Below are 24,504 nucleotides of genomic sequence, written 5' to 3' on the forward strand. Positions count from 1 at the left end.
TATCTGTCTGTCTATCTATCTGTGAAGCCATCTTTCAAAAACACAATGCACCACACTATGTAACAGAAGAAGGAAAGAAATGGACATTTGATGAGCACCTACTATGTGCCAGGTGTTGTTCACACATCATTTTATTCAATCTCGTTACTAAAGCTGAGAGAGCCATTATCATACCTATTTTATGGATGAGGGGTATTATGCTATGCCAAGGACACACAGTGAGTGAGGGACTGGCAGATCTAGGATTCCAATCCAGGTCTGAGTGACTCCTAGATTTGTTTTTCTGCTGCTCTGGGAGCTAGGAATGGAGAAACAAGAGGAGTATTTGGGGGAGAAAGAAGTGAACAACAACAGACTGGAAAGTGGGGCAAGCCTCCTGGTAGGGGTCTGAAGAACCGGGCCGAGGAGTTGAGTCTTCTTCTTGGGGAAGGAGAAGCACCTCAAGGAGTTATAAAAGCAACCCTGTTGCCTGGGGTAGTGTGACTGTGTCTCCCCTCTCAACAATGAACTGTAGTCGGTCCATAGATGTTAGATGTTGGAGAAGGATGACCCTGGCACCAGCTCTATTCCAGCTGTAGACAAGAGATGGGAATAAGAAGTAGCTACAGGGCCGTCCTCCAAGCTCCCAGGCTGTGCAGAGGACAGGGCTGCCTGCCCTTGGCCACAGGGAGGAGGCACAGGGTAAGCAAGAAAAAGGGTAGAAACATATGGCATATATGGTGGCTCCCACCTACCCCAAATTATGGAAGAAAATGACAATTGCTGAGTGCCTATTTTGTGCCAACCACCATGCCGTTGGATTTCATGTGGGGGAAGCTGTCTTGGTTTAGTCACCCCAAGAATCCTGTGAGGTTGGTACTACCATTAGTTCCCTTTTTTAGATTAGTACACTGAGACTCAGAGAGGTGAAATGACTTGCCCAAGGTCACACGAGAGCATGGCAGAACTGTGATTAGAGCTCCTGTTAGTCTGGCTCCAAAGCCTGTGTTTTCTCTATTCCACACTTCTGACTACCCAACATTTGACCATTCCTGGTCTCAGCCCATGAGCATTAGGAAGGCAGAAGAGCACAGGTTCCTGGTACCACACTACTAGCTGTGTGACCTTGGTCAAGTTACTTAACCTCTCTGTGCCTCAGATACCTTATCTGTAAAATCGGGATGGTAATAGTATTTACCTCATGAGATGGTTATGAAGATTAAATGAGTTTATAAATACAACGCAGCACAGAGAACAGTGTCTGACTCATGATAAGTACTATATGTGTTAGCTATTCATCTTATTATTATTATTATCATAGTTGAAGGGGGGTGGCTTTAATGCCACCTGGGACAGCCTTGCCCAGCCTCTGAGTTAGGGTTTTCAGGTTGGAAAGGAGAATTGAGTGTTATTATTGGAGAAGAGTCCTAAAAATTTATCCAGTCACCAAGTTTCGTGTTGAAAAGTTCAGCAGGTATGAACTGACAGCCACAAATTTAGATGTGAAAAATATGTCACATTTACAGATGCTAGTTAAATCAGTTAAATCTAAGTTTGAGTCATGATCCCAATGGGCTTTTAGATAATTCCTTCGCAGTTATCGGGGCTCCCTTCATGTTTCAGTTTTCTATTGCCATGTAACAAACCACCCCAACACTTAGTGGTTTAAAACAACAACAATCATTCTTCTGCTCAGGAACCTGCGATTTGGCAGGACTCAGCAGGGATGGCTCATCTCTGCTCCATATTGCACGGACCTTCTGTTAAGGGTTATGGAAAAATTGGGGCACAGATAGCATTGATGGTTGCACAGCACAATATGATTATTAAAAAAAAGAGAGAGAAAGAACGGTCAGGGAAAGCCTCACTGCAAAGGTGACACTTGAGCAAAGACCTGAAGGAGGTGAGGAAGCAAATTATGCAGGTGGCTGAGAGAAGAGGGAATGGCATATGCAAAGGCGCTGAAAAAGCGGCGTGCCAGCAGGGTCAAGGAACAGTGGCCAGTTTGACTCAAGAGGAGTGAGAGAGGGCGTCTGGCCCGTACAGACTCCTCCAACCTCATCGCCTCCTCCACGCTTCAGCTTTCTCTCAAATTTTAGAAGTCACTAGGCTCCCCCTGCCTCACCTGCCTGGGTTCCTTCTAGAGACCAGGCCACAGCAGCCTGCATTCTATGCTCCTGAGGCTCCTGAGGCCACACTCTTGTGGAACTTTCCAAAATTTATGCTTAGACATTTGAGATTACCTGCTTAATGCCCATCTCCTCCACTGTACAGTCAGCTGCCTGAGCAGAAGGCCAGAGTCTATTTCTTGGATCCCTCTGTCTGCTGCATCCAGCACAAAGTCTGACACATAATCAGGCTCAATAAATGTTTACTGAATAAATGAACCCCAAGCAAATTGAGGAAGGACACTCGGGATGAGGTCAGATGTGCCACCTACCTCTCCAATTTGAGACTCAGCCTCCATGCCACCTTCTCAAGAAACCCTCCTTGTCGCCCTTCAGACTGGGTCAGCCCCTCTGGTAATGGTTGTCTCAGCTTTCAGCTCAGCATACTTTTCCCTAATAGCACGTATGGAAGTGATAATTAGTCATTCGTGGACTCATCTATTTAGCATCTGTCACACCTGCTAGTCTGGAACATAATAGCTCTAGTGTTCTAGGAGCTCTAAATGACATGCAGGTATCTTCATAATCACCCTTACAAGGTATTACCCTATTTTTTACACAAATAACATTTGCCTTCTATGTTTGTTTGTCAACTGCGTCCTCCCGCTGCAAGGTAGTGAGGTATTTTCGTAAGCACCACTATGCCAATTTGTTTTACATTTTGCTGTGAAGAAATTAGCATAGTGCACTTACAAAAATACCTCATGGGGAGGAGGGTGCGACTGGCAAACAAATGTAGAAGGTGCACTTTATTTGCACAAAAATATGATATTATTCCCATTCTACAGAGAGGGAAACTGACAGAGAGATCAAGTAGAAGGCAGTTCAGCCATTAGATGGCTGAGTCAGGATTGGAACCCAAGGCAGCTGACCCCAGAGGCTGTGCCTGTGACCATTGCTCCACATGGGCTCACTATACTGTCTCAAGGGCAGGCCCACACCTGTCCTGTTCACTGATAGACCCTCAGCACCAGACACTAGCCTGGCACAAAGAACCTATATGATAAGTAGTGGCAGAATGAACAAGTGACTGGCTGAATGAAACAAATGGGAGGCCAAGCTGAGCGATGGCTAAGACACATTTTAAGGGCTTGGCCTCATTTCTTTGTCCTCTCCCCGCCCAGGGGTCAAAGTCACTGAGGTGGACTGGCAGCAGCAGAGGAATGGCGCTGCCCACCACACCCAGGAGTTCCCCGGCCCCTATCTGGTGGTCCGCAGGGGCCAGATGTTCACTATCACAGTGAATTTCAGCAGAGCCTTGGAGAGCCAGGAGACCCTCATCTTCACGGTGGAGACAGGTAACTATGCCTTGCAGCACCCCCTGCTGGCCTGCAATCGGAGAGACTTATCTTGTGACCCATCACCCAAGACACTGTGTCACCAGTCTATCGCAGACACTAGGGAAAGCTAGTCCCTGTAGGCAGGCTAGGCCTCAAACCCTGGAGGCTTTTTTTCTTTTTTATTGTTGTAGTTTAAGTGAAAGTTTACAATTCAAGTTAGTTTCTCATACAAAAGTTTATACACACATTGTTATGTGACCCTAATTGCTCTCCGTATACTGTAACAGCACACTCCTCCTTTCCACCCCTGATTTCACATGTCCATTCAATCAGCTCCTAACCCTCTCTGCCTTCTCATCTCACCTCCGGACAGGAGCTGCCCATTTAATCTCATGTATCTACTTGAGCTAAGAAGCACACTCTTCACGAGTATCATTTTATGTCCCATAGTCCAGTCCAATCTGTCTGAAGAGTTGGCCTTGGGAATGGTTTTAGTTCTGGGTTGACAGAGAGTCTGGGCCCATGCTTTCTGGGGTTCCTCCAGTCTCAGTCAGACATTAAGTCTGGTCTTTTTACTAGAATTTGAGTTCTGCATCCTACCCTTTCCCTGCACCCTGGAGGCTTTTGATGACAGCTTTCCAGGGATGGATGAGATGAGCTCTCTGGAATCCCATGAACTACAGGGAAGCTAGGGCTCTGGGAGGGCATGAAAAATCACTGGGAACTTTGGGAGTCCAAGCTTATCTTCACTTTCCTGGCTAGACATAAGCCAGAACTTTGGTTTCAAAGGATCCTCTCACTTTCTCCTTGGTGCAGGAAGGGCGGGGAGTCAGGACAGCAAGGTGTATCCTGCTCAGCCACTCACCTCTCATACTTTGGTCAAGGCTCTCCGCATCAGTCTCCCATCAGTTCAGGGGGGAAGGTTGGACTTCCAGGCCTGCAGCTTCTCCACTTCTCTGGAGCTGGATTTCCCAGGTATCGCTGGGTCTTCTGAACCCCTTTCCTCTCCACCAGGACCCCAGGCTTCTGAGGCCCTTCACACCAAAGCTGTGTTCCAGACATCGGAGACGGAGGCCGGCACTGCCTGGAGAGCCATCCAGGAAGCTCAGAGTGAGAACACCCGGACTGTCAGCCTCACCAGCCCTCCTGATGCTGTCATTGGCCTCTACTGGCTAAGTGCCAGTGTCTCCTCCCGCCGCAAGCACAGCAACAGGAAGCTGGGCGAGTTTGTTCTCCTTTTCAACCCGTGGTGCCCAGGTAGGAGCTGCCGACCCGAGGCAGAGATATATATTTCTGGAAGCTGTTCGCAGAGGCAGGCCTGCCTTTGCAGAAGCTGAAGGGGCTTCAGATGGCAGGTTAAGGTGCAGGGAGGTGAATGCCAAGAGCTGGGCCAGAGCCTGCCTTAGGCAGTGTTAGGCACTGGGTAGAGAAGCCTGGCAGCAGGTGCTATGAAGGAGCCATGCGCGGGGTAGGGAAGAGGGCTGGAATCTAGTATGCGGAGGCCGGTGTGCAGTGAGGGTGCCAGATGGCCAGGAGAGGCCAAGGAGTGGGTAAGAGCCTGGGTTTTGGAATCAGACAGACCTTGATTTAGTCACAGCTCTGCGAAGTTACTTCCCTTTCTAAGTCTCAGTTTGTTCATCTGCAATATGGGGATAATAACAGTGCCTGCCCCATAGGATTATGGTGAAAATTCATAGAGCTAATGCTTGCGAAGCACAAGGTACATTGTAAGGCCTCAGTAAATGGTAGCTGGGATCATATTAATAATAGGAAATTTCCTTATTAATACTTAAGAAATACGAGGCTGCCATTGGCATCAAGGAAGTTCACCCAAAAGTATCAGGACTCCTAAAATCTTTCTGTCTTGGGCTGAGTTGGGGTTGGTCCCTTCCTGGGGAGATACCACCCCACGGGGTGTGATGAGGGATCAGGGGCTTGGCAGGGTTGTCTCCTTCTGCCCCGTCAGCCTCCGGGCGCTGTACTGCCACTTTCCCCTGATGCAGCCCCTTCCCCAGGCCACCAGGGCCAGAGCCCCAGCCCATGAGGGGCCTGATAACTGCGTTTCAGAGGATGACGTGTTTCTGGCCTCGGAGGAGGAGCGACAGGAGTACGTGCTCAACGACAGTGGGATCATCTTCCGAGGCGTGGAGAAGCACATCCAAGCCCAAGGCTGGAACTACGGGCAGGTCTCCAGGGGCACAGGCCAGACAGGGTGCAGGCTGGGTGGTGAAGTCAGCCAAGGGGACCTCTGTCTGCTCACTTCTCCCTAGACAGGCACAAGCTGAGCTGACTCATAGCACAAATACATTCATTCGTTCATTTATTAACTGTGTCAGGGCCTGTGCTGAGTCCTTGGGAGAAGAGGCACTGTGGATACAGTCTGGAAACAGAATAGTTCAGTTCTATTGTGGACGGATAAATAGCTTAGATCAGAGATCTTCAAACCTTAGAAGGCATCAGAATCCCCTGGAGGGCTCATTAACAGTGACTGCTGGACCCCACCCCAAGAGCTGCTGATTCAGTAGGTCTGAGACAGGTCTAATAATTTGTATTGCTAACAAGCTCCCAGGTGATGCTGATGCTGCTGGTCTGGGAGTCCGCTTTGAGAGCCACTGGCTAAGATAAATACAGTTCAAGGTGCGATGGGGAGGGAAAGTGGTAGAGATGGGAGTAAAAGGAGTTCGGAAGAGGGTAAAAGCAAATTCCACCTGGGGACCGGAAGATATTGGAGTTAGGTCTCCAAAGTTGGGCAGGATCTGGACGGTCAGAGGAAAGAGCAGACACAGCAGCGTGGAGGTGGGAAGTGTGGGTGCCATCTGAGGTTCTGCTAAAGAGGTTCTGTCTGCCTGAGCCCAGGTGCCCAACAGGTAGGGATGTAGGACCTCAAACAAACGTCAGGCTGAGCAGTTTAAGCATTGCCCTGAAGGCCAGGGATTGAGCATTTGGGGCTCAGGACTGAGCAGAGATGCTATGCTAGACAGTTTAGGGTCCAGCTAAGGGTTAAATACTATTCATTGCCCACTGGATCCTAGACCTTCCAAATTTTGAGAGATCACCAATCTTCATTTTTATGTAAAAATCCCCCAGTTTTTTTAAACTAATTCAAATCTTTTTGAAAACATCAAGTAGACCAAATGAGCATATTGGTGAGGTGGAGTTTTTGTGACTTTACTGTGGGCAATGGGGAATCATGTAAGATTACTGAACAGGGAGGCGCATGCTTAAGGTTGGGCTTCTGGTCCCCAGTTGACTCTGAGTATGGGTTTCTGAGACTTGCTGACGCTCTGTCTGTGATGTCCCTGGGGGTGGAGTTCAGGTGAAGCCTCCATGCTGATGCAAGTGACTCGGTGAGGGTTGTGTGAGGGTCTAGGATATGGGCAAGGTGCTGGCCTCTAAGCACAGCCTTTCTGGGAAGCAGTTTGAGGAGGACATCCTGAACATCTGCCTCTCCATCCTGGACCGAAGCCCCAGTCACCAAGACAACCCAGCCACCGACGTGTCCCGCCGCCATGACCCCATCTACGTCACCAGGGTCATCAGTGCCATGGTGAGGCGCCCCCCGCTGGCTCTTCAAATTCTCTCCCAGGGCCACACCCTATGATTTTTCCCAAGGCACCCCTCTTTTGATGCTCTATTGCTATGTAGCAAACCACTCCAAAATTCAGTGACATAAAACAACCATTTATTAAGCTTATAATTTTGTAGATCAGAAACTTGGGCAGGGCACCATGAAGATAGTTTGTGTTTGCTCCAAGATGTTTTGGCTGGGTGACCTGAATGGCTGCAGATGCCTGGGTTGGTTTGATAGGGACCATATATCTGGGACCTTGGTTCTGGCTGTTGACGCTTCCTTGATTCTCTTCCATGTCATATCTGATGGAGCTGGAATATCCAAGATGGCGCTCATGACTGGCACCTGGCCAGAGATGTCTGGGGCTGTCCAGGCATTGTTATTTCTCTCCATGCAGCCTCTCCAGGTGGTTAGCTTAAGCTTCCTCACAGCATGGCAGTCTCAGGGTAATCAGACTTCTTACATGGTAGCTGGGGCTACCATGTGATTGTTCCAAGAGAGAGGGAGTGGGCTCAGGTTCATAAGGCCTGGGCTTAGAAACTGGCAGCATCACTTCCACCATAACCATTGGTCAAAGAAGCTACAGTCAAGCCCAGATTCAAGGGGAAGGGACATAGAACCACCTTTCCATGGGAGAAGCTCCATCTTTAACTGCTCACACTCCTCAGGCCACCATGCGTCCTCCTTGAAAGGGAGCCAGAGGGCCTACTAGCTCTCTCTATCACAGGCAAGTGTCAAGGTCAGGGATGGTTACCTAAGACTCTAAAAATGGACAAATTTGCATTTCGCATATTTGATACTCTCAATTCCTCAAGACCTCACAGAAATGTTGGAGCAGATATCATCAAAAGTAGTGACCAATCCAAACAGTAGAGCATTACAGCCCCGTGTACAACAGTCCAGGCTCCCAAGTCAAAGTCCCAAATTATGGGTCACTTTTTTATTAACTTGCAGTGTGATTTTGGACAAGTCCCTTAAACCCTCTGAATCTCAGTCTTCTCACCTGAAAAAAAGAGGCGGGGGGACCAACAGAACCTAAATCATAGACTTAAACAGGTAATCTAGTGTACACGAAGTCCTTAGGACAGTGCTGGCACTTAGTAAGCATTTAATAAATGTTAGCTGTTTCTGTAGAACTATACTGGCGACAGTTTCAACAGGTAGATCATTTAAATCAGGAAATGCTAAAATTGTACAACAGAGGATCCAAGTAGAAAATAATTGAAAAAGGTAAATGGTACCAAAAAAATAGGCATTTGAAGGCAGCCAAAAAACCAAAACCAAACCCGTTGCTGTCCATTCTGACTCATAGCGACCCTATAGGACAGAGTAGAAACTGCCCCATAGGGTTTCCAAGGAGCGGCCGGTGGATTCAGACTGCTAACCTTTTTGGTTAGCTGCAGAACTCTTAACCACTGCGCCACCAGGGCTCCAAACTGTGGTTAGATGCCACAAAGTAGGTGGCAATGCCTTAATCATATGCATGCTGTAAGGCCTGAGGGCCCCTTCCACCTTTATCAAGAGGAGTGGTAATTTTCTCAACTTTCATACAGAACTTGAAGGCAGCAGAGGCCCCCAATTTTCAGGCAATTTAAAAATAAGGGGTAGGCCAAATCACTGGGTGGTCCAAAGCTGGAGATGATTTTCCAGTGGTGAAGCTTCTGGAGGGGGAGCCCTGTCTGGTTGTGGACCGTGCCCTCCTCTCCCAGGTGAACAGCAACAATGATCGAGGCGTGGTCCAAGGCCAGTGGCAGGGCAAGTACGGCAGCGGCACCAGCCCACTGCACTGGCAAGGCAGTGTGGCCATTCTGCAGAAGTGGTTCAAGGGCCGGTACAAGCCAGTCAGATACGGCCAGTGCTGGGTCTTCGCTGGAGTCATGTGCACAGGTACCCTGGAAATAAGGTCCCGCATCCCCCCCAGAGCCTGCCCCATGTATTTGCATAGATCAAAAATCCATTTTCCTTTATCTGTGATGGGCAAATGGAAATCTGGCTGATGATAAGAGAAACCAAATAGTTCATTCACATGGTTTTTGATCTTTTGAGGTCCCACTTCCCTCTGCCTCTACCTCACTGTGTCCCCTTGGGTGAGCCCTTTGAACCCCTAGGCCTTAGGTTCTCCTCTGGAAAATGAGCAGGTTCTAGTCTATGACCTCCATGGTCTGCCAGCGTCAGTTTGTCTATTCTACCAGGGGTGGTGGTAGTGTCTCCAGAAGACCTCTGAGAGGGTACACAGGAGAGAGTAGATGGAAGGCTCAGCCTGGCCAAAGCAGACAGACCAGTGGAGACAGGGAGAGACTTTGGCCTGAAATGAGGTGATGCCTACTGCGGGAGGCCCCTCTCCCTGGGTCTGGTGTCCTGGCCTGCTCCTGGAGCCGCCCTGGCCTCCTGCCCTTCAGTCCTTAGGTGCCTGGGGATCGCCACGAGGGTTGTGTCCAACTTCAACTCAGCCCACGACACGGACAGGAACCTGAGTGTGGACAAATACGTGGACTCCTTCGGCCGGACCCTGGAGGACCTGACAGAGGACAGCATGTGGTGGGCTGAGAGGCCGGGCCGGGGCTCCCCGAGGCCCTGCAGTTGTGGCAGGGCCTTGTCTTCCATCACAGCCGGGGAGGGGCTGACCCAGACCTAGAACCCCACTCTGCTGCGTCGGGGCCAGTTCTGGGAGGAATGAGAGGCGCCCTGTGGAGTGGAAGGGGAGGGGTCGCGAGAGACAGGACTCCTCTTCTGAGATGTAGAGGGAGTCTTTGGACACACGACTCAGAGATCAGGAAGGGGCCCAAGATTTGATTGCTTTGAACCTCCAATTCTGCAGTCTGCACCCTGTGGGGATCTGAGCCCTCCTCAAGATTTCTGTGCCTTCCTGGGGGCTTCGTTCCACATAGTCACCTCTGTATTGGGCTCCTGCTCCCACATGTGCTGCCTGGGCTCTGTGCTGTGCTCCCTGGGTGGGAAACAACCTCCTCCCTCAGTTAAAACAAACCAAAACTCTTCACACAGAGCATTAAGAGTTCATTTTAATTTAATTTTTAAAAACAGGAAATTAATTCATGTGAGTTAATATTTAAAAGGTACAAAATGGGTTACGGTAAAAAGTCTCCCTCCCACCCAGTTCCCCAGGCACCTTATCCTCCTCCCCAGAGACAAAATATGACTAACTTCCCACATAGCCTTTCAGAGAGAGGCTCTACAGATAAAAGGACATGTGTTTATACAGCTCCCCTCCCCACTTTTACCTGGTAGCATAATGTCAATCTGTTCTTGCTTGTATATTTAGCAATTCCATATCAGTATGTAAAGAGATTCTTTATTTTGCATAGTGTTTAAAGTATTAATAATAACACCATGCACAATGAGCACCGAGTCTGAGAGGCCCAGTCCTAAGTACTATTCATATATTAACTCATATATCCCTTCAAACAACCTTATGAGCAAGTTAGTATATTCTCTCTTTTATAGATGAAGGAACTGAGGTGTAGAGAGGTTAAGGAACTTGTCTAAGGCCACACAGCTAGTGAGTGGAAGAGCAGGGTATGAATCCATTCCGCCTCTCAGTTGTATGGGGAAACCATCATTTATTTAACCATCCGGTATGGATGCACATTTGTGTTGCTTCTGAACGTTTGCTTTTACAAACAAGGCTTCACTGAATAACCTTGTCTGAATGTCTCTTCACACACAGGCAAGTCTGTCACACAAGCAATTTTTCCGTAGGGTCAACTTCCTAAAGATCAGAGCAGACGGTAGACGGCATACACTGCAAACATACAGACAGCCTCAGCATCCCTATTCTTACAGTGTCCTTCAGCCACCCTCAAGGGAGCATGCCCAGGCATCTTTTCCTGTACCCGGTCTCCAGCCTCATACAACCCCTCTGCTCCTCTCTTCTTCCCTCTACATCTCCTCTCCTTTGTTCCCATCACTAGGAGCACCCCCCAAACACACACACACACACACACAGATTCTTCTCCTTCCCTCATGCAGAACGGACAGACATTCCTTTTTGATGCTGGCATCTCTGTCAACACCCAGGTTGACAGTGGCCTCCCATTTTCCCAAACACAGTTCCCTCCCTAAGAGGAGTTCTGAGGCCAGCTGTAAAGATGCAAAGTCAGGCAAACTGGGAATCAGGCTTCTCTCTGCTGTTTCCTTACTGCGTGACTTTGTACAAGTGGTGGCACTTTCCCTAGTCTCATATTCTCATCTTTAACACAGAAATTTTAAAATAAAACCTGAACTCCTTACCAAGGCCTACAGAGCTGCATAATCTGAAGCCCACCCACACTTGTCCTACCCCAAAGATACTTACATACTTCCTGTTCCTTGAACATTCTAAGCCTTTTCTGGTCTAAGGACCTTTGCACATGCTGTTCCCTCTGCCCAGCATGCTGTTTACTCTCCTTATAGCCACACACAGAATACAAGGCACAGGGTGGCGCTCACTAGGAACTCCCCCTCCTTTGGGCTTCTGCGCTCACCCTCGGCCACCCTGCCCTTCCTCCCCCTCTGGCAGGAATTTCCACGTCTGGAACGAGAGCTGGTTTGCTCGGCAGGACCTAGGCCCCACTTACAATGGCTGGCAGGTTCTGGATGCGACCCCCCAGGAAGAGAGCAAAGGTACAGGATGAGAGGGGGTTCCCAGATCCCTGATCTTCCCCACCCACACTGCTCATGCCCACCTCTCCTGCCCAGGAGTGTTCCGGTGTGGCCCAGCCTCAGTCACCGCCATCCGTGAGGGCGACGTGCACCTGGCCCACGATGGCCCCTTTGTGTTTGCGGAGGTCAACGCGGACTACATCACCTGGCTCTGGCACGAAGACGAGAGCCGGGAGCGTGTGTACTCGGACACGAAGAAGATCGGAAGGTGCATCAGCACCAAGGCAATGGGCAGTGACTCCCGCGTGGACATCACAGGCCTCTACAAGTACCCGGAAGGTAAGGACAACATGGTGGCCTCTGGCAGCCTCCCCAAAATGGCGCGTCTACCCAGGGTTAGGGAGGTGGGCAGGCTCTTTCAAAAACGCTGTGATGGTGATAGCAGCTTCCGTTCAGCATTGTCTTTCAGCTTCGAGCCAACTGCTTTGATTTAGGTTACATTAATAGTTTCCTCTGTTAGCTAAGTACCTCTTCTGTGTTAGATTTCCCACATATAATAATAATAGCTACATTTCCTTGAACATTTATGTGCCATGCATTGTATTAGGTATATTCACATATGATAATAATAATTACTACTAATAATAATGGTGATGGCAGTAGTAGATATTATTTACTGAACACCTAGGATACACTGTGCTAGGAACAGCTCATAATAATAATAAGTATAGCAGCTCCTGTTTATCTGCCAGGGCCTGTGCCATAGTCATGAAATTATGGTCAACAGTTTATTGAAGAGCCCATGCTTGTTGGGGTATAAAAACAAAACAGCTGTATTTTATTCCAGTAGCTACCTCCAACTATGTATTTTAAATGTCTCCTTTTCCTAGGATGGAAAAAAATATTTCATGCAAATAATAAGCAAAGAAGAACTGGGTTGGCTATATTAATATCAGACAAAATAGATCAACCTTAAGTCAAAACCTGTTAGACTGACCAAAAAAGGGAGAAGACTCAAATCACTAAAATCAGAGGGGACATCTCTACCAACCTTACAGAAATAAAAAGGATTACAAAGGAATATTGTGAACAACTCTATGCCAACATATTAAATAACTTAGGACAAATTCCTAGAAAGACACGAATAACCAAGACCATTTCAAGAAGAAATAGAAAATCTGAATAAACCTATAACAAGTAAAGAGATTGAATTAGTAATCAAAAAATTCCCCACAATGAAATGACCAGGCCTAGATGGTTTCACCACTGAATTCTGCCAAATATTCAAAAAAGAATTAATACTAATCCTTTATAAACTCTCCCAAAAAATAGAAGAGGACACTTTCCAACTCATTCTATGAAGTTAATATTACCATGATACCAAAACCAGATGATAACATCACAAGAAAACTACAGACCAATAATCCTTATGAATACAGAAGCAAAAATCCTCAACACAAATACCGGCAAACTGAATCCAGCAACACAGAAAAAGGATTATCTACAACGACCAAGTAGGATTTATCCCGGAAATACATGGTGGGTTTAACATCAAAAATCAATTAATGAAATGCCCCATATCAACAGAAAAAAGGACAAAATTACACTGTCATCTCAACAGACACAAAAAAAGTTTTTGAAACAATCCAACAATTCTTTATGAGAAAAACACTCAACCAATTAAGAATAGAAGACAAATTCCTCAATCTGGTAATAAACAATTATGAAAAAGCCATGCTAATATGCTTCATGGTGAAACATTGAACGCTTTCCCCCTAAGATAAGGAGTAAGACAAAGATGTCCACTCTTGCCACCTTCATTCAACATTGTAATAGAGCTACTAAACCCATTGCCGACAAGTCAATTCCAACTCATAGCAACCCTATAGGACAGAGTAGAACTGCCACATAGGGTTTCCAAGGAGCAGCTGGTGGATTCGAACTGCCAACCTTTTGGTTAGCAGCCAAGGTCTTAACCACTGCACCACCAGGGCTCCCAATAGAGGTACTAGCCAGGGAAATTAAGCAAGAAAATAAATAAAGAATTTCTGGATTGGAAAGGAAGAGGTAAAGCTATCTCCATTTGTACATGACAAAATCTAGTATATATAAAATGGTAAGGAAGCCACTAAAAAGCTATTAGAACCAATAAATGTGTTCAGCTAGGTTGCAGAATACAAAAATTAATTGTATTTCTATATACTAGCATAACTAATCCAAAAATGAATTTTTTTTTAATTCCATTTACAGCAGGATCAAAAAGATAAAATACTTAGGAATCAATTTAACAAAAGAAGACAAAGACTTGTACACTGAAAGCTACAAAATGTTGAAAGAAATTAGAGAACACCTAAATGAATCTGCTCCTTGGAAACATTATGGGGCAGTACTACTCTGACCTATAGGGTTACTGTGAGTCAGAATCAACTCAACGGCAACGGGTTTGTTTTGTTTTGTTTTGTTTTTTAAATGAAAGGACAGACATCTCATGTTCAACGATTGGAAGACTTGATATTGTTAAGATGATAAAAATACCCAAATTGACCTATAGATTCATTAAATCTCTATCAAAGTTCCAGCAGTTTTTTTTTTTCTTTTTTGCCAAAATTGACAAACTGATCATAAAATTAATTTGGAGATGCAAGTGACCCAGAATATCTGTCTTAGTCATCCAGTGCTGCTATAACAGAAATACCACAAGTGGATGGCTTTAACAAAGAGAGATTTATTTTCTCACAGTCTAGTAGGCTAGAAGTCCAAATTCAGGGTGTCAGCTCCAGGGGAAGGCTTTCTCTCTCTGTCGGCTCTGGAGGAAGGTCCTTGTCATCAATCTTCCCCTGGACTAGGAGCTTCTCTGCACAGGAACACCGGGTCCAAAGGATGTGCTGTGCTCCCAGCACTGCTTTCTTGGTCGTATGGGGTCCCCAACTCTCTGCTTGCTTCCCTTTCCTTGTATGTCTTGAGAGATAAAAGGTGGTGCAGGCCACACCCCAGGGAAACTCCCTTTACATTGGGTCAGGGATGTGACCTGGGTAAGGGTGGTGTTACAACCCCACCCTAATCCTCTTTAACGTAAAATTATAATCACAAAATGGAGGACAACCACAGAATACTGGGAATCATGGCCTAGCCAAATTGAGACACACATTTTCTGGGGGACATAATTCAATCCATGACAATATCTAAAACAATCTTGAAAAAGAACAAAGTTGGAGGGCTTATACTTCCCAAATTCAAAACTTACTACAAATATACAGTAACTGGGACAGTGAAGTACTGGTGTAAGAATAGACATATAAATCAATGGAATCGAATTGAGAGTTCAGAAATACATTCTTACAGTTATGTTCAATTGATTTTGACAAGGGTGACGACAATTCAATGGAGAAAGAATAATAGTCTTTTCAACAAATGGTGCTGGGATCACTGGATAGCCACATACAAAAGAATGAAGTCGGATGCTTACCTCACACCATACACAAGAATTAACTCAAAATGCATCATAGACCAATATGTAAGAGCTAAAACTATAGAACTCATAAAAGAAAACGGGTAAATCTTTGTAATCTTGGGCTAGGCAAAACGTTTTTAGATACAACTTCTGGGTGGTTTCAAACCACCAGTCTTTCAGTTAGTAGCCCAATGCTTAACCATTTATGACACCCAGGGACTCCTCATTAGTCATTAGGGAAATGAAAATCAAAACCACTTCAATGTGATACCACTTCACACCTACTACGATGTCTATAAATGAAAAGAGAGACAATAATAAGTGTTGGTGAAGTTGTAGATAAACTGGAACCCTCATACATTGCTGATGGAAATGTACAATGGTGAAGCAACTTTAGAAAATACTTTGGCAATTTACAGTTTAAAAATGTTGAGCATAGAGTTACCACGTGACCCAACAAGTCCACTCACAGGTATATACTCAAGAGAAGTGAAAACATACATCCACTCAAAAACTTGTACATGAATGTTTATAGCAACATTATTCAAAATAGCTAAAAAGTAGAAACAAATCAAATGTTCATCAATGGATAAATAAAATGTGGTTTATCCACACAAACCTATTGCCGTCGAGTTGATTCTGACTCATAGCGACCCTATAAGACAGAGTAGAACAGCCCCATAGGGTTTCTAAGGAATGGCTGGTGGATTTGAACTGCCGACCTTTTGCTTAGCAGCCTAGCTCATAACCACTGCACCACCAGCGCTCAGTTGAAATACTATCTGTCAATAACAAGGAACGAAGTTCTGGTACGTGCTGCAATGTGAATGAACCTTGAAAACATTACAGTAAATGAAACATCTAGTCACAAAAACCACACGTTGTATGATTCCCTTTATATGAAATGTCTAGAATAGACAAATTAGAAATTTGAAATTATGAATTTTATTAGTGGTTGCCCAGGGCTGGGGGTGGGGTGGGAGGGAATGGGAAGTGACTACTAATGGTTATGGGGCTTCTTTTTGGGTTGGCCAAGATGTTCTAAAATTAGATCGTGGTGATGGTTGCATGACTCTGTGAATATACTAAAAAACATGAATTGTATGCTTTCAGTGAGTGAATTCTATGTCCATACAACATGAGATGTTAAGTAACTTTTGTGTCCACATGAATCCCTTCAGGTCAAGGTCATATTTTACTAGTGTCCTAGTGAAAACATTAGACTGATGCTCCACTAGAAATTAAAATAAGAGTTTTATTGAAGGAAAAAGAAAATTAAAATCATTCTGCAAAATGGAGAGACACACAGACAGTCAAACAAGAGGCTGGAGCATGTGTTCTAGCTTGCAGGAAGAGCGGTGAGATATTTATCAGTCACAGCAACCAAGGCAAATGGTTTCACATCAAGGGGAGTACAGGGGAAGGAAGGAAAAGTTTACAAGGGATTGTCAAGTTACAAACTTTCCTAACATAGATTTCTAGCCTAACATCAATCTCTTATTTCCCAATACAAATTGACTAAAGCAATATTTCTAAAGCTAGTCATGTAAACATTCCTAATGTGGGGGTTTAGTGATTGATTGTAGGCAGGGTCAACCCTAGTTGGAGTCCTTGAAATGTAAAAGTTGACCATTTGGTTAGGAAGGAGATTAGATCAGCTCTAACTTGAAGCCTTTTGAAATGTAAACATTGCCCATCCAGCTAAGAGGGAGTGAGTTAGGGCCTAGGAATTTGCTGAAAGCAGTTAAGATAGCAAGATTATTTACATAAACTAAGGCCTAGATCTCTACACTCTTTGTGTCACAAGCAATCAACACTTTCACAGGAAGCCAACTTGTCTTTTATAGAAGGCAGAGGCAGGCTTCAAACCTAGTTGCAGCTTAGTTTAATTTCTTTTTCCTTGCCATCGAGTTGATTCCAACTCATAGCGACCCTATAGGACAGAGTAGATCTGCCCATGGGGTTTCCAAGGAGCGGCTGGTGGATTCAAACTGCCAACCTTTTGGTTAGCAGCCGAGCTCTTAACCACTGTGCCACTAGGGCTCTGAATTTAAAATAGACCTTCAGTTTAGGTCTAGGATAAACATTTCGATCATACCAAGCAGCCCCAGTTTTAAGGTTTGCTTATTCATTAGGAACTTTGGGGAAAATGTTTGGGAAAGAGTGATGTGGGAGAAGCTGAAAATCTAAGTAGGGAAGTGGAATGATCAGAGTTGGATTTTGGAATGATCGGGGTGGAGGAAGGACTGGGTTGGAGGTGGGAGCTGGTGGCTGGCAATGGGGAGGCTGCTACCGCCGTCCAGGAGAGGGTAATGGTGGCTTGAGCATGAGTAGGGATGGGAGAACAGGGCAGATTCCAGAGATTAAGGAGGACTTGGTGACTGATCAGTTGTGGGTGGTGAGGGTGAGGAAGGAATCAAGGACACTCCCAAGTTTCTGGCTTGTACAACCAGGCAGATAGTGGAGCCATTTGCTAAGATGGGGAATGCTGTAGGGCAGAAGATGGCATCTTTTGTGGGATTTGAAGCACTTGTGGCCATCTGGCAAAGCTGACCAGTTGTATATATTGGTCTGGAGCTCAAAAGACAGGTCTGTGCTAGCAACAGGGAAGTTGAAGATCAAGGAGTCTAAACTCATGTCTTCAGGAGCCTTGCAGCAGACTTGGGCAATTACAGGGTGGAGACTGTGGAGAACCGGAGAGTACATTCCCTTCTGCAAGGGGTAGCACTCAGCTCTAGCCCATTATTACCATGTTGTTGTTTTGTGCCGTGGAGTCGATTCTGACTCATAGTGACCCAGTAGGACAGAGTAGAACTGCCCCGTAGGGTTTCCTAGGCTGAAATCTTTACAGGAGTAGTTCATCAAATCTTTCACAAGCCAAGTGGCTGAAGGGTTTGAACTGGTGATCTTTTGGTTAGCAGCTGAGCACTCAATCACTGTGCCACCAAGTCTCCTTTACTGGTATGTAGAGAGGTGGTAATGGAGCAGGATTAAGGCCCTGGAATTTGGAGCCAGCCTCCTTGGCTTCAAATCCTGTCTCCCTCATTTAAAGAACTGTGTGGCAAACAAGTTAACTTTACTTCTCTGTGCCTCTGGTTCCTCATCTGTAAAACAGGGGTGCTAATAGTCCCTATCTCCCAGGAGGAAAGAAACAGCACTTAATGTTGACCAGTGTGGCTGTGTCAGTATGGTGATGGGAACAGCCGTGCCAGGGAGCACTCATCACATATGCCAACTTACATGAAAGTGTTTTTAGCAAGTGTGGAGTTATGGCAGTTGATTATCATGAGGCAAGCTAGTTCAGGATGAAGGAGTTGACAATGGAGATAGAGAGAGCACTGAACCAAAGAACTTTATTAAAGCGAAGATGAGTACAATGTGCTGCAACATTAGAAGAGGGCGGTGTATGAGTCCAAGCGACCTTCCAAGTTTTAGAACTTAGAGAAAAACAGGGTTATGACATGGTAAGAAAATTTGGAAAGCTACATACAATGAAGTATGTCAGAAAACAGAGAATCTTTTTTTTCCTGTTTTTTTTTTTTTTTTGTACTATAGATGAGGATTTGCAGAGCAAATTAGTTTCTCATTAAACAGTTAATACGCACACACACAAAAAGAAATACCACTTAAAGCAATGGTGCCTGGCACATGTAAGTCTATAAAAGTCTTAGCTATTATGATTACATGAGACTTTCAGGCCCAGTTGTCACAGAACCTGGAAATCTGTATTTTTATGTGAAATTTCCTGACCTGCAGTTGTTGACAACTGATTAAAACATTATTTAAATAGTCTGAGAACCAAACACAATGATCTGAGGTCTGCATATGGCCCTTGGTATGCCAACGTGAGCCCTCGGACAGTGGTGGTAAATTAAGGTGGCGGGAGTAAGGATCTTGCCCAGAGAAGAGGGGAAAAGAGGGTAGATGGGAATGGGGCTGGGAGGAAGAGGAGGCCGGCTCTAAAGATGCAGGACGCCCTGCAGGGTCCAAGAAGGAAAGGCAGGTGTACAGGAAGGCTGTGAGGAAGCTGTTCAGCGTGGAATCCTGCGGGCGGAGAAACCGGATTCGCAGGGCCGGAAGGCGTGGTCTCTGGCGTGACGACCTCCTGGAGCCCGCCACGAAGCCCAGCATCACCGGCAACTTCAAGCTGCTGGAGCCACCTGTCCTGGGCCACGATCTGAGGCTGGCCCTGTGCCTGGCCAACCTCACTTCCCGGGCCCGGAGGGTCCGCGTCAACCTGAACGGTGCCACTATCCTCTACACCCGCAGGCCGGTGGCAGAGATTCTGCACGAATCCCATGCAGTGCAGCTGGGGCCCAAGGAAGGTAAGAACATCATCACCTTGTGAGACCTGCCCAACCCAGCCCCTTTTTCCAGAAGGCTGGCGTAGGGGGTGGGGTTCTTCAGGATCCTTCATTCCCAGGAAGGGAAGGGACATTCTTGAGCATTGTACTCAGTGCCTGGCCTGTGGAACTCTTGTCCCTACTTTCCAGATGAGAAAGCTGAGGCTCAGAGGGGCTAGGTAATGATAATAGTTGTTAAAAAAAAAAAAAATCAAAACTCAAGGAAATGGAAACGTAAGGTTTACTCTGAGCAGTTATTCTATATGCATATAGGAGACCATTATGATTCTAAAAAAACCCAAATGGCTCTATGCAGGCTAGTTACAAAGCCCATTGCCATGGAGTCTGTTACGACTAGGACAGAGTAGAACTGCCCCACGGAGTTTCCAAAGGGCAGCTGGTGGATTTGAGCTGCCAACCTTCTGGTTAGCAACCAGGCTCTTAACTACTGTGCCACCACAGCTCCAGGCTAGTTACAATGAAGCTTATAAAGGGAAGAGAAGGGAGACAGTAGAAAATCGACCGTTGGCTAATCTTAGTGACTGATTGAACTCTCCCCCCGCATCCCCTTACTGAGATCAGGTGATATCAGGTTACTAGGTGGTCCCTGGCCTGGCTGCCACTTCCCCCATTCATTTTCACAAATCTTTTAGTCCACAGGTTTTTGGAGCCCTGATGGCACAGTGGTTAAGAGCTCGCCTGCTAACCCAAAGGTTGGCAGTTCAAATCCACCAGCCATTCCTTGGAAACCCTATGGGGCAGTTCTACTCTGTCCTATAGGGTCGCAATGAGTCAGAATCGACTTAATAACAAGTTTGGTTTCGGAGGTTTTAAAATGTTAAAACGTACCTCATCTCTCAGGAAGCAAGGGGAATTACCTAAAGTTACGTCTTTTTGCATTAGATAAACTCTGATCTAGCTTATGGTTAACAAATGTTGTCACAAAGCAGTTTGCAAAGATTTAATCGCTGTGTTAAACTGGGCCTCAACTTCCTTATTATTGTTATTGTTGTGTGCATGGAGTCAATTCCCACTCATAAAACCAAACCGACTGCCTTTGAGTCAATTCCGACATGGGAACCCTGTAGGACACAGTAGACCTGCCCCATATGGTTTCCAAAGCTGTAAATCTTTACGGATGCAGACTGCCACATCTTTTCCTACTGAGCAACTGGTGAGTTCAAACCAGTGACCTTTCTGTTAGCAGTACAGTGCCTTAACCAATAAGCCACCAGGGCTCCTTCCGCAGTGACCCTATATAAGAAAGTAGAACTCCCCCCATAAGGTTTCCTAGGCTGTAATCTTTAGGGGAGCAGATTGCCAGGTCTTTTCTCCAAGGAGCAGCTGGTGAGTTTGAACTACCGAACTTTCAGTTTGCAGCCCAGCGCTTAACCATTGTGCCACCAGGGTTCCTTTGCCTTATTAACACTCCTTAAAGCCAGAAAAAAAAAAAAGAAGTTTTATAGTTTTACGATTTGGGGGTTGAGGCTTTTACTGTTAATTTTTGGTTTCGTGGGTAAGAAAAAACCCTTAAAATCAAAGTAAGATATCTGTTATTAATTTTTTTCTTCGACATAGTAATAAAAGAGTCCACAAATCATCTGGTGGCAAAGTAACCCAGTGGTGAAGCAGTTTGTTGCCTTTATTTATCCCAACTGGTATGGATACTTACATGCCAAGTAAACACCTGCTGGGAGCATTTCATAAAATATGGAATATGCCTTGTGTTACCTTTCTAAAATCCAAAAATTCTGGAACCACCTGGCTCCAGGTGCTCTGTATGAGAGGGGTGGGCTTGTAAGACATGTTTACTAAGTGTTTACATATGCCAGGCCCTGTCCTAAGAATTCTACATATAATGGCTCTAATCCCCCCAACCACCTTCTGCAAGGTATCAGTGGTAGTTCCATTTCTCAGAGGAGGAACTCACACCCAGAAAGGTAAAGTAACGAGTCCAAAGTGTCACACAGTCAGTGAGTGCATGTATCAGCAGGGCCCAAACCTAGGGAGTCTAATTCCTAACCCAGGGCACACAGTAGGGAAATGGCAAAGCCAGCATTCAAAGCCAAGGATGGTAAACCCCAGGGAACATTTACTCCTCTGATTCAGCTGCCTGTCTGCATGCTGTCAGCGGTCAGATTATGCCTAGTGGTACGTTTACCCAAAACTCACCATCTCTATTTCCCAGCAGAATAGGATGGCTTCAGCCCTTTTTGAAGGTTTTGCGTCATTTTAAGTGATCTTTTTCCAGCTGCTTTTTTTTTTTTTTTTTAATATTTCAAGGAATTTTTTCATGATCCTTGAACACATCCCATTCCGACTCATGCTCACGGTGACTCCATGTGTGTCAGAGTGCAGCTGTGCCCCATAGGGTCTGCAATGGCTGATCATTCAGAAGTAGACTGCCAGGCCTTTCTATCATGGTGCCACTGGGTGGATTCGAACCACCAACCTTTTGGTTAGTAGCCAAGAGCAAACCATTTGCACCACCAAGGGTCCCATAGCAGTTAATAAATGATTAACTAAATTCATTCCATTCTGTCATTGTCGCTTTCTCTTCCTGGTCTGTCTGTCTCTCTCTCTGTCTCTCTCTCAACTTTCATATACATTTCTGAAATCAAAGGATTTAATTAAACAAAGAAGTTGTTCCTCTGGACCAGTTTCTGGTAGGTGGAACTTGTATGTTTTGACACGGCATGAAAACACGTGAAGGTGGTGTCACACACGTTTTCATCTTGTCATTTATTTTTCACAAAATTTAAAACACAAAATAGCGCCTCATAACAAAATATGAATTAACATACACTTTTTCCTAATTTTTAGCAATTTTTTTACCTCTAAAAGTAATACATATTCATTAAAGATTTAGAAAGCACAAGGAAAAAAAGAGAAAAATCACCTATGATTCTACCGCCCACCTGCAAACTGTTAGCATGTTTTCCTTCCGATATTTTTATGCCTGTTTGCTTTTTGAAAAACATGGTTCAAATTATATTGCAAATAACTCATTAGTGCCTTGCTCTTTTCACATTACATCATAATTTAAATATTTTTATAAACACTTCATAAACATCTTAATAGATGTGTACTCTTTAACTAGGTAAATGGTGATACATTTTATGTTTTCTTTTGGGTGGTTATCAGCTTATTGCTGTTAATACTACCACTTGGTGCAAAAACATCTTGCTGTAAAAACTTCCTGTTTTTTTTTTCTTCTGGGTGTTGGTAAAAATGGCGTGGGAGTGTCTGACCTCCTCCAACCCCGCAAGGGGGAAGGAGAACCAAGATCAACAGCCCAAGGCTGACTCCCATGAGGTGGAGGCCAGACAAGCCTCCTCTCCTCTCTCTCTCTGCCATCTCTACTAATTCTAACACCAAATGTCCCTCACACAGCACTCTCTACTTCTCTGCTGGGTTCAATAATTCATTGCAATGGCTACACAGAACTCACAGACCATACTAACGATTATGGGGTTTATTAGGGAAGTAACACTTACAATTCAGGTTCAAGAACACTCAGGATGCAATACTTCATCAGGATAGTCTCTTCCCAGCTGTGCTGACAGGCACGCCTGTCCCTGGGCCTCAGTCTCTGCCCAAAGGCACTGAGCTTTCTCTCTCTGTGGGCCGGGAAGCTCATCTTGCCGTCTCCTGCTGCTGGCCTCTGCTGCTGGGTGTCTCCTGCTGGTCTCTCCTTCCTTGGTGGTGGTGAGCTCTCCTCTGCTCTGAATTGGCTCTCTTTTAAGGCAAAACTGACCAATCCCCTTGGTGGGCCACAATTATCTTATTTGCACAGCCCCGCCCAGTCACCTGGGTGGGAGTTGTAAGACCACGGAGAGACATGCCATACTAAGTAATTCTTCACACTGCAGTGTTGGACTATTTTGTTAGAATATATTCAAAGTGGAATTACTGGGCCAAATGGTATGACTATTAAAATATATAATTTTTTTTGAACGGTTAACAAATACACATGCTACAAGATCTAAAATGTACAAAAATTTGTTTAATGAAAATAGTTATTTTCACCTGGGTCCACCTGCCACCCAGTTCCACTCCCCAGAGCAACAGTGATATGAGTTTGTTGTGCATTCTTCCAAGTATTTTCTATTCATGTAAAGATTATATGTGCGTATATATATATCCAATAAATGCATATATTTATTTCCATTCACACCAGTTTACTTTTTTTCCCTTAAAAAATGTATCTTGGAGACCATTCTGAAAACTGTTTCATTCTTTTCTCCAACTTCATAGCATTCCACAGAATGGATGAACCGTGATTGATTTAACAAGTTCCTGATCCATGGACATTAGAATTGTTTCCATTCTTCTTCTCTTACAATGTTGTAGTAAATGCCCTTTACTTGTGTCATTTTGCACATCTCAGCGTACCCATAGGCTAAACAAGTTGCCATCAAATGGACTCTGACTCATGGCGACTCTGTGTATGTCAGAGGAGAACTGTGCTCCATAGGAGTTTCAATAACTGATTTTTCAGAAGTAGATCACCAGACCTTTCTTCCAAGGTGCCTCTAGGTGGACTCAAACCTCCAACTTTTCAGTTCATGGCTTAGTGCAGTTAATGGTTTGCACCACCTAGGGATTCCATAGGCTAAATTCCCATTATTTCCCGGACCAGAGGGTATGTGAGTTTGTTAACCTGCCCTCCTTCGTGATGGTTTCAATTTACACCTCCATCCACAACGTGTGGGGAGCCTGTTTCCCCACACCCTCTCCAGTAGTGTGTTATCGACCTTTTTTTTTTTTTCCTTTTACCAATGTGAAAGCAAAAACTGGTACCTCTTAATTTGAACTTTTCTTCTTATGTTCTATGAGGGTAACAATTTTTCACGTTTAAAAGCCACGTATTTGATTTCAGATTTCTGTGAACTTTATGTTCATATCCTTTGCCTATTTTTAAATGGAGGTTTTGGTCTTTTCTTACAGAAGAATTAAAAGAAAGCAAACCTTGGTGTATGATCTGAGTTGTATATTCCCTAAACCTGTTGCCATCAAGTTGATTCCAACTCATAGTGACCCTATAGGACAGAGTAGAACTGCCCCATAGGGTTTCCAAGGAGCAGCTGGTGGATTTGAACTGCCGACCTTT

The 24,504-nt window shown here is 45.2% G+C and overlaps 1 protein-coding gene and 1 non-coding gene across 2 annotated transcripts in view; one reads left to right on the top strand and one right to left on the bottom strand.

The window, feature by feature from the left end:
* Positions 1-304: 304 nt before the first annotated feature.
* TGM6 (transglutaminase 6) overlaps positions 305-24,504 on the top strand; it is a 30,907-nt gene continuing 6,707 nt past the window's right edge. The window contains exons 1-10 of the mRNA XM_012557460.1: positions 305-362; positions 3,272-3,445; positions 4,442-4,684; positions 5,495-5,613; positions 6,846-6,974; positions 8,708-8,885; positions 9,398-9,536; positions 11,515-11,618; positions 11,694-11,936; positions 19,032-19,373. Coding sequence (XP_012412914.1) covers positions 305-362; positions 3,272-3,445; positions 4,442-4,684; positions 5,495-5,613; positions 6,846-6,974; positions 8,708-8,885; positions 9,398-9,536; positions 11,515-11,618; positions 11,694-11,936; positions 19,032-19,373 — 1,729 coding nt within the window. The remainder of the gene's footprint in view (positions 363-3,271; positions 3,446-4,441; positions 4,685-5,494; positions 5,614-6,845; positions 6,975-8,707; positions 8,886-9,397; positions 9,537-11,514; positions 11,619-11,693; positions 11,937-19,031; positions 19,374-24,504) is intronic.
* Positions 8,429-8,554, bottom strand: LOC111821774 (U6atac minor spliceosomal RNA). Its single transcript, XR_002825110.1, has one exon. It is a non-coding gene; the product is annotated as a U6atac minor spliceosomal RNA (small nuclear RNA).

The sequence above is a fragment of the Trichechus manatus genome, unplaced genomic scaffold (assembly GCF_000243295.1).
Source record: "Trichechus manatus latirostris isolate Lorelei unplaced genomic scaffold, TriManLat1.0 scaffold00104, whole genome shotgun sequence".
Classification (NCBI taxonomy): domain Eukaryota; kingdom Metazoa; phylum Chordata; class Mammalia; order Sirenia; family Trichechidae; genus Trichechus; species Trichechus manatus.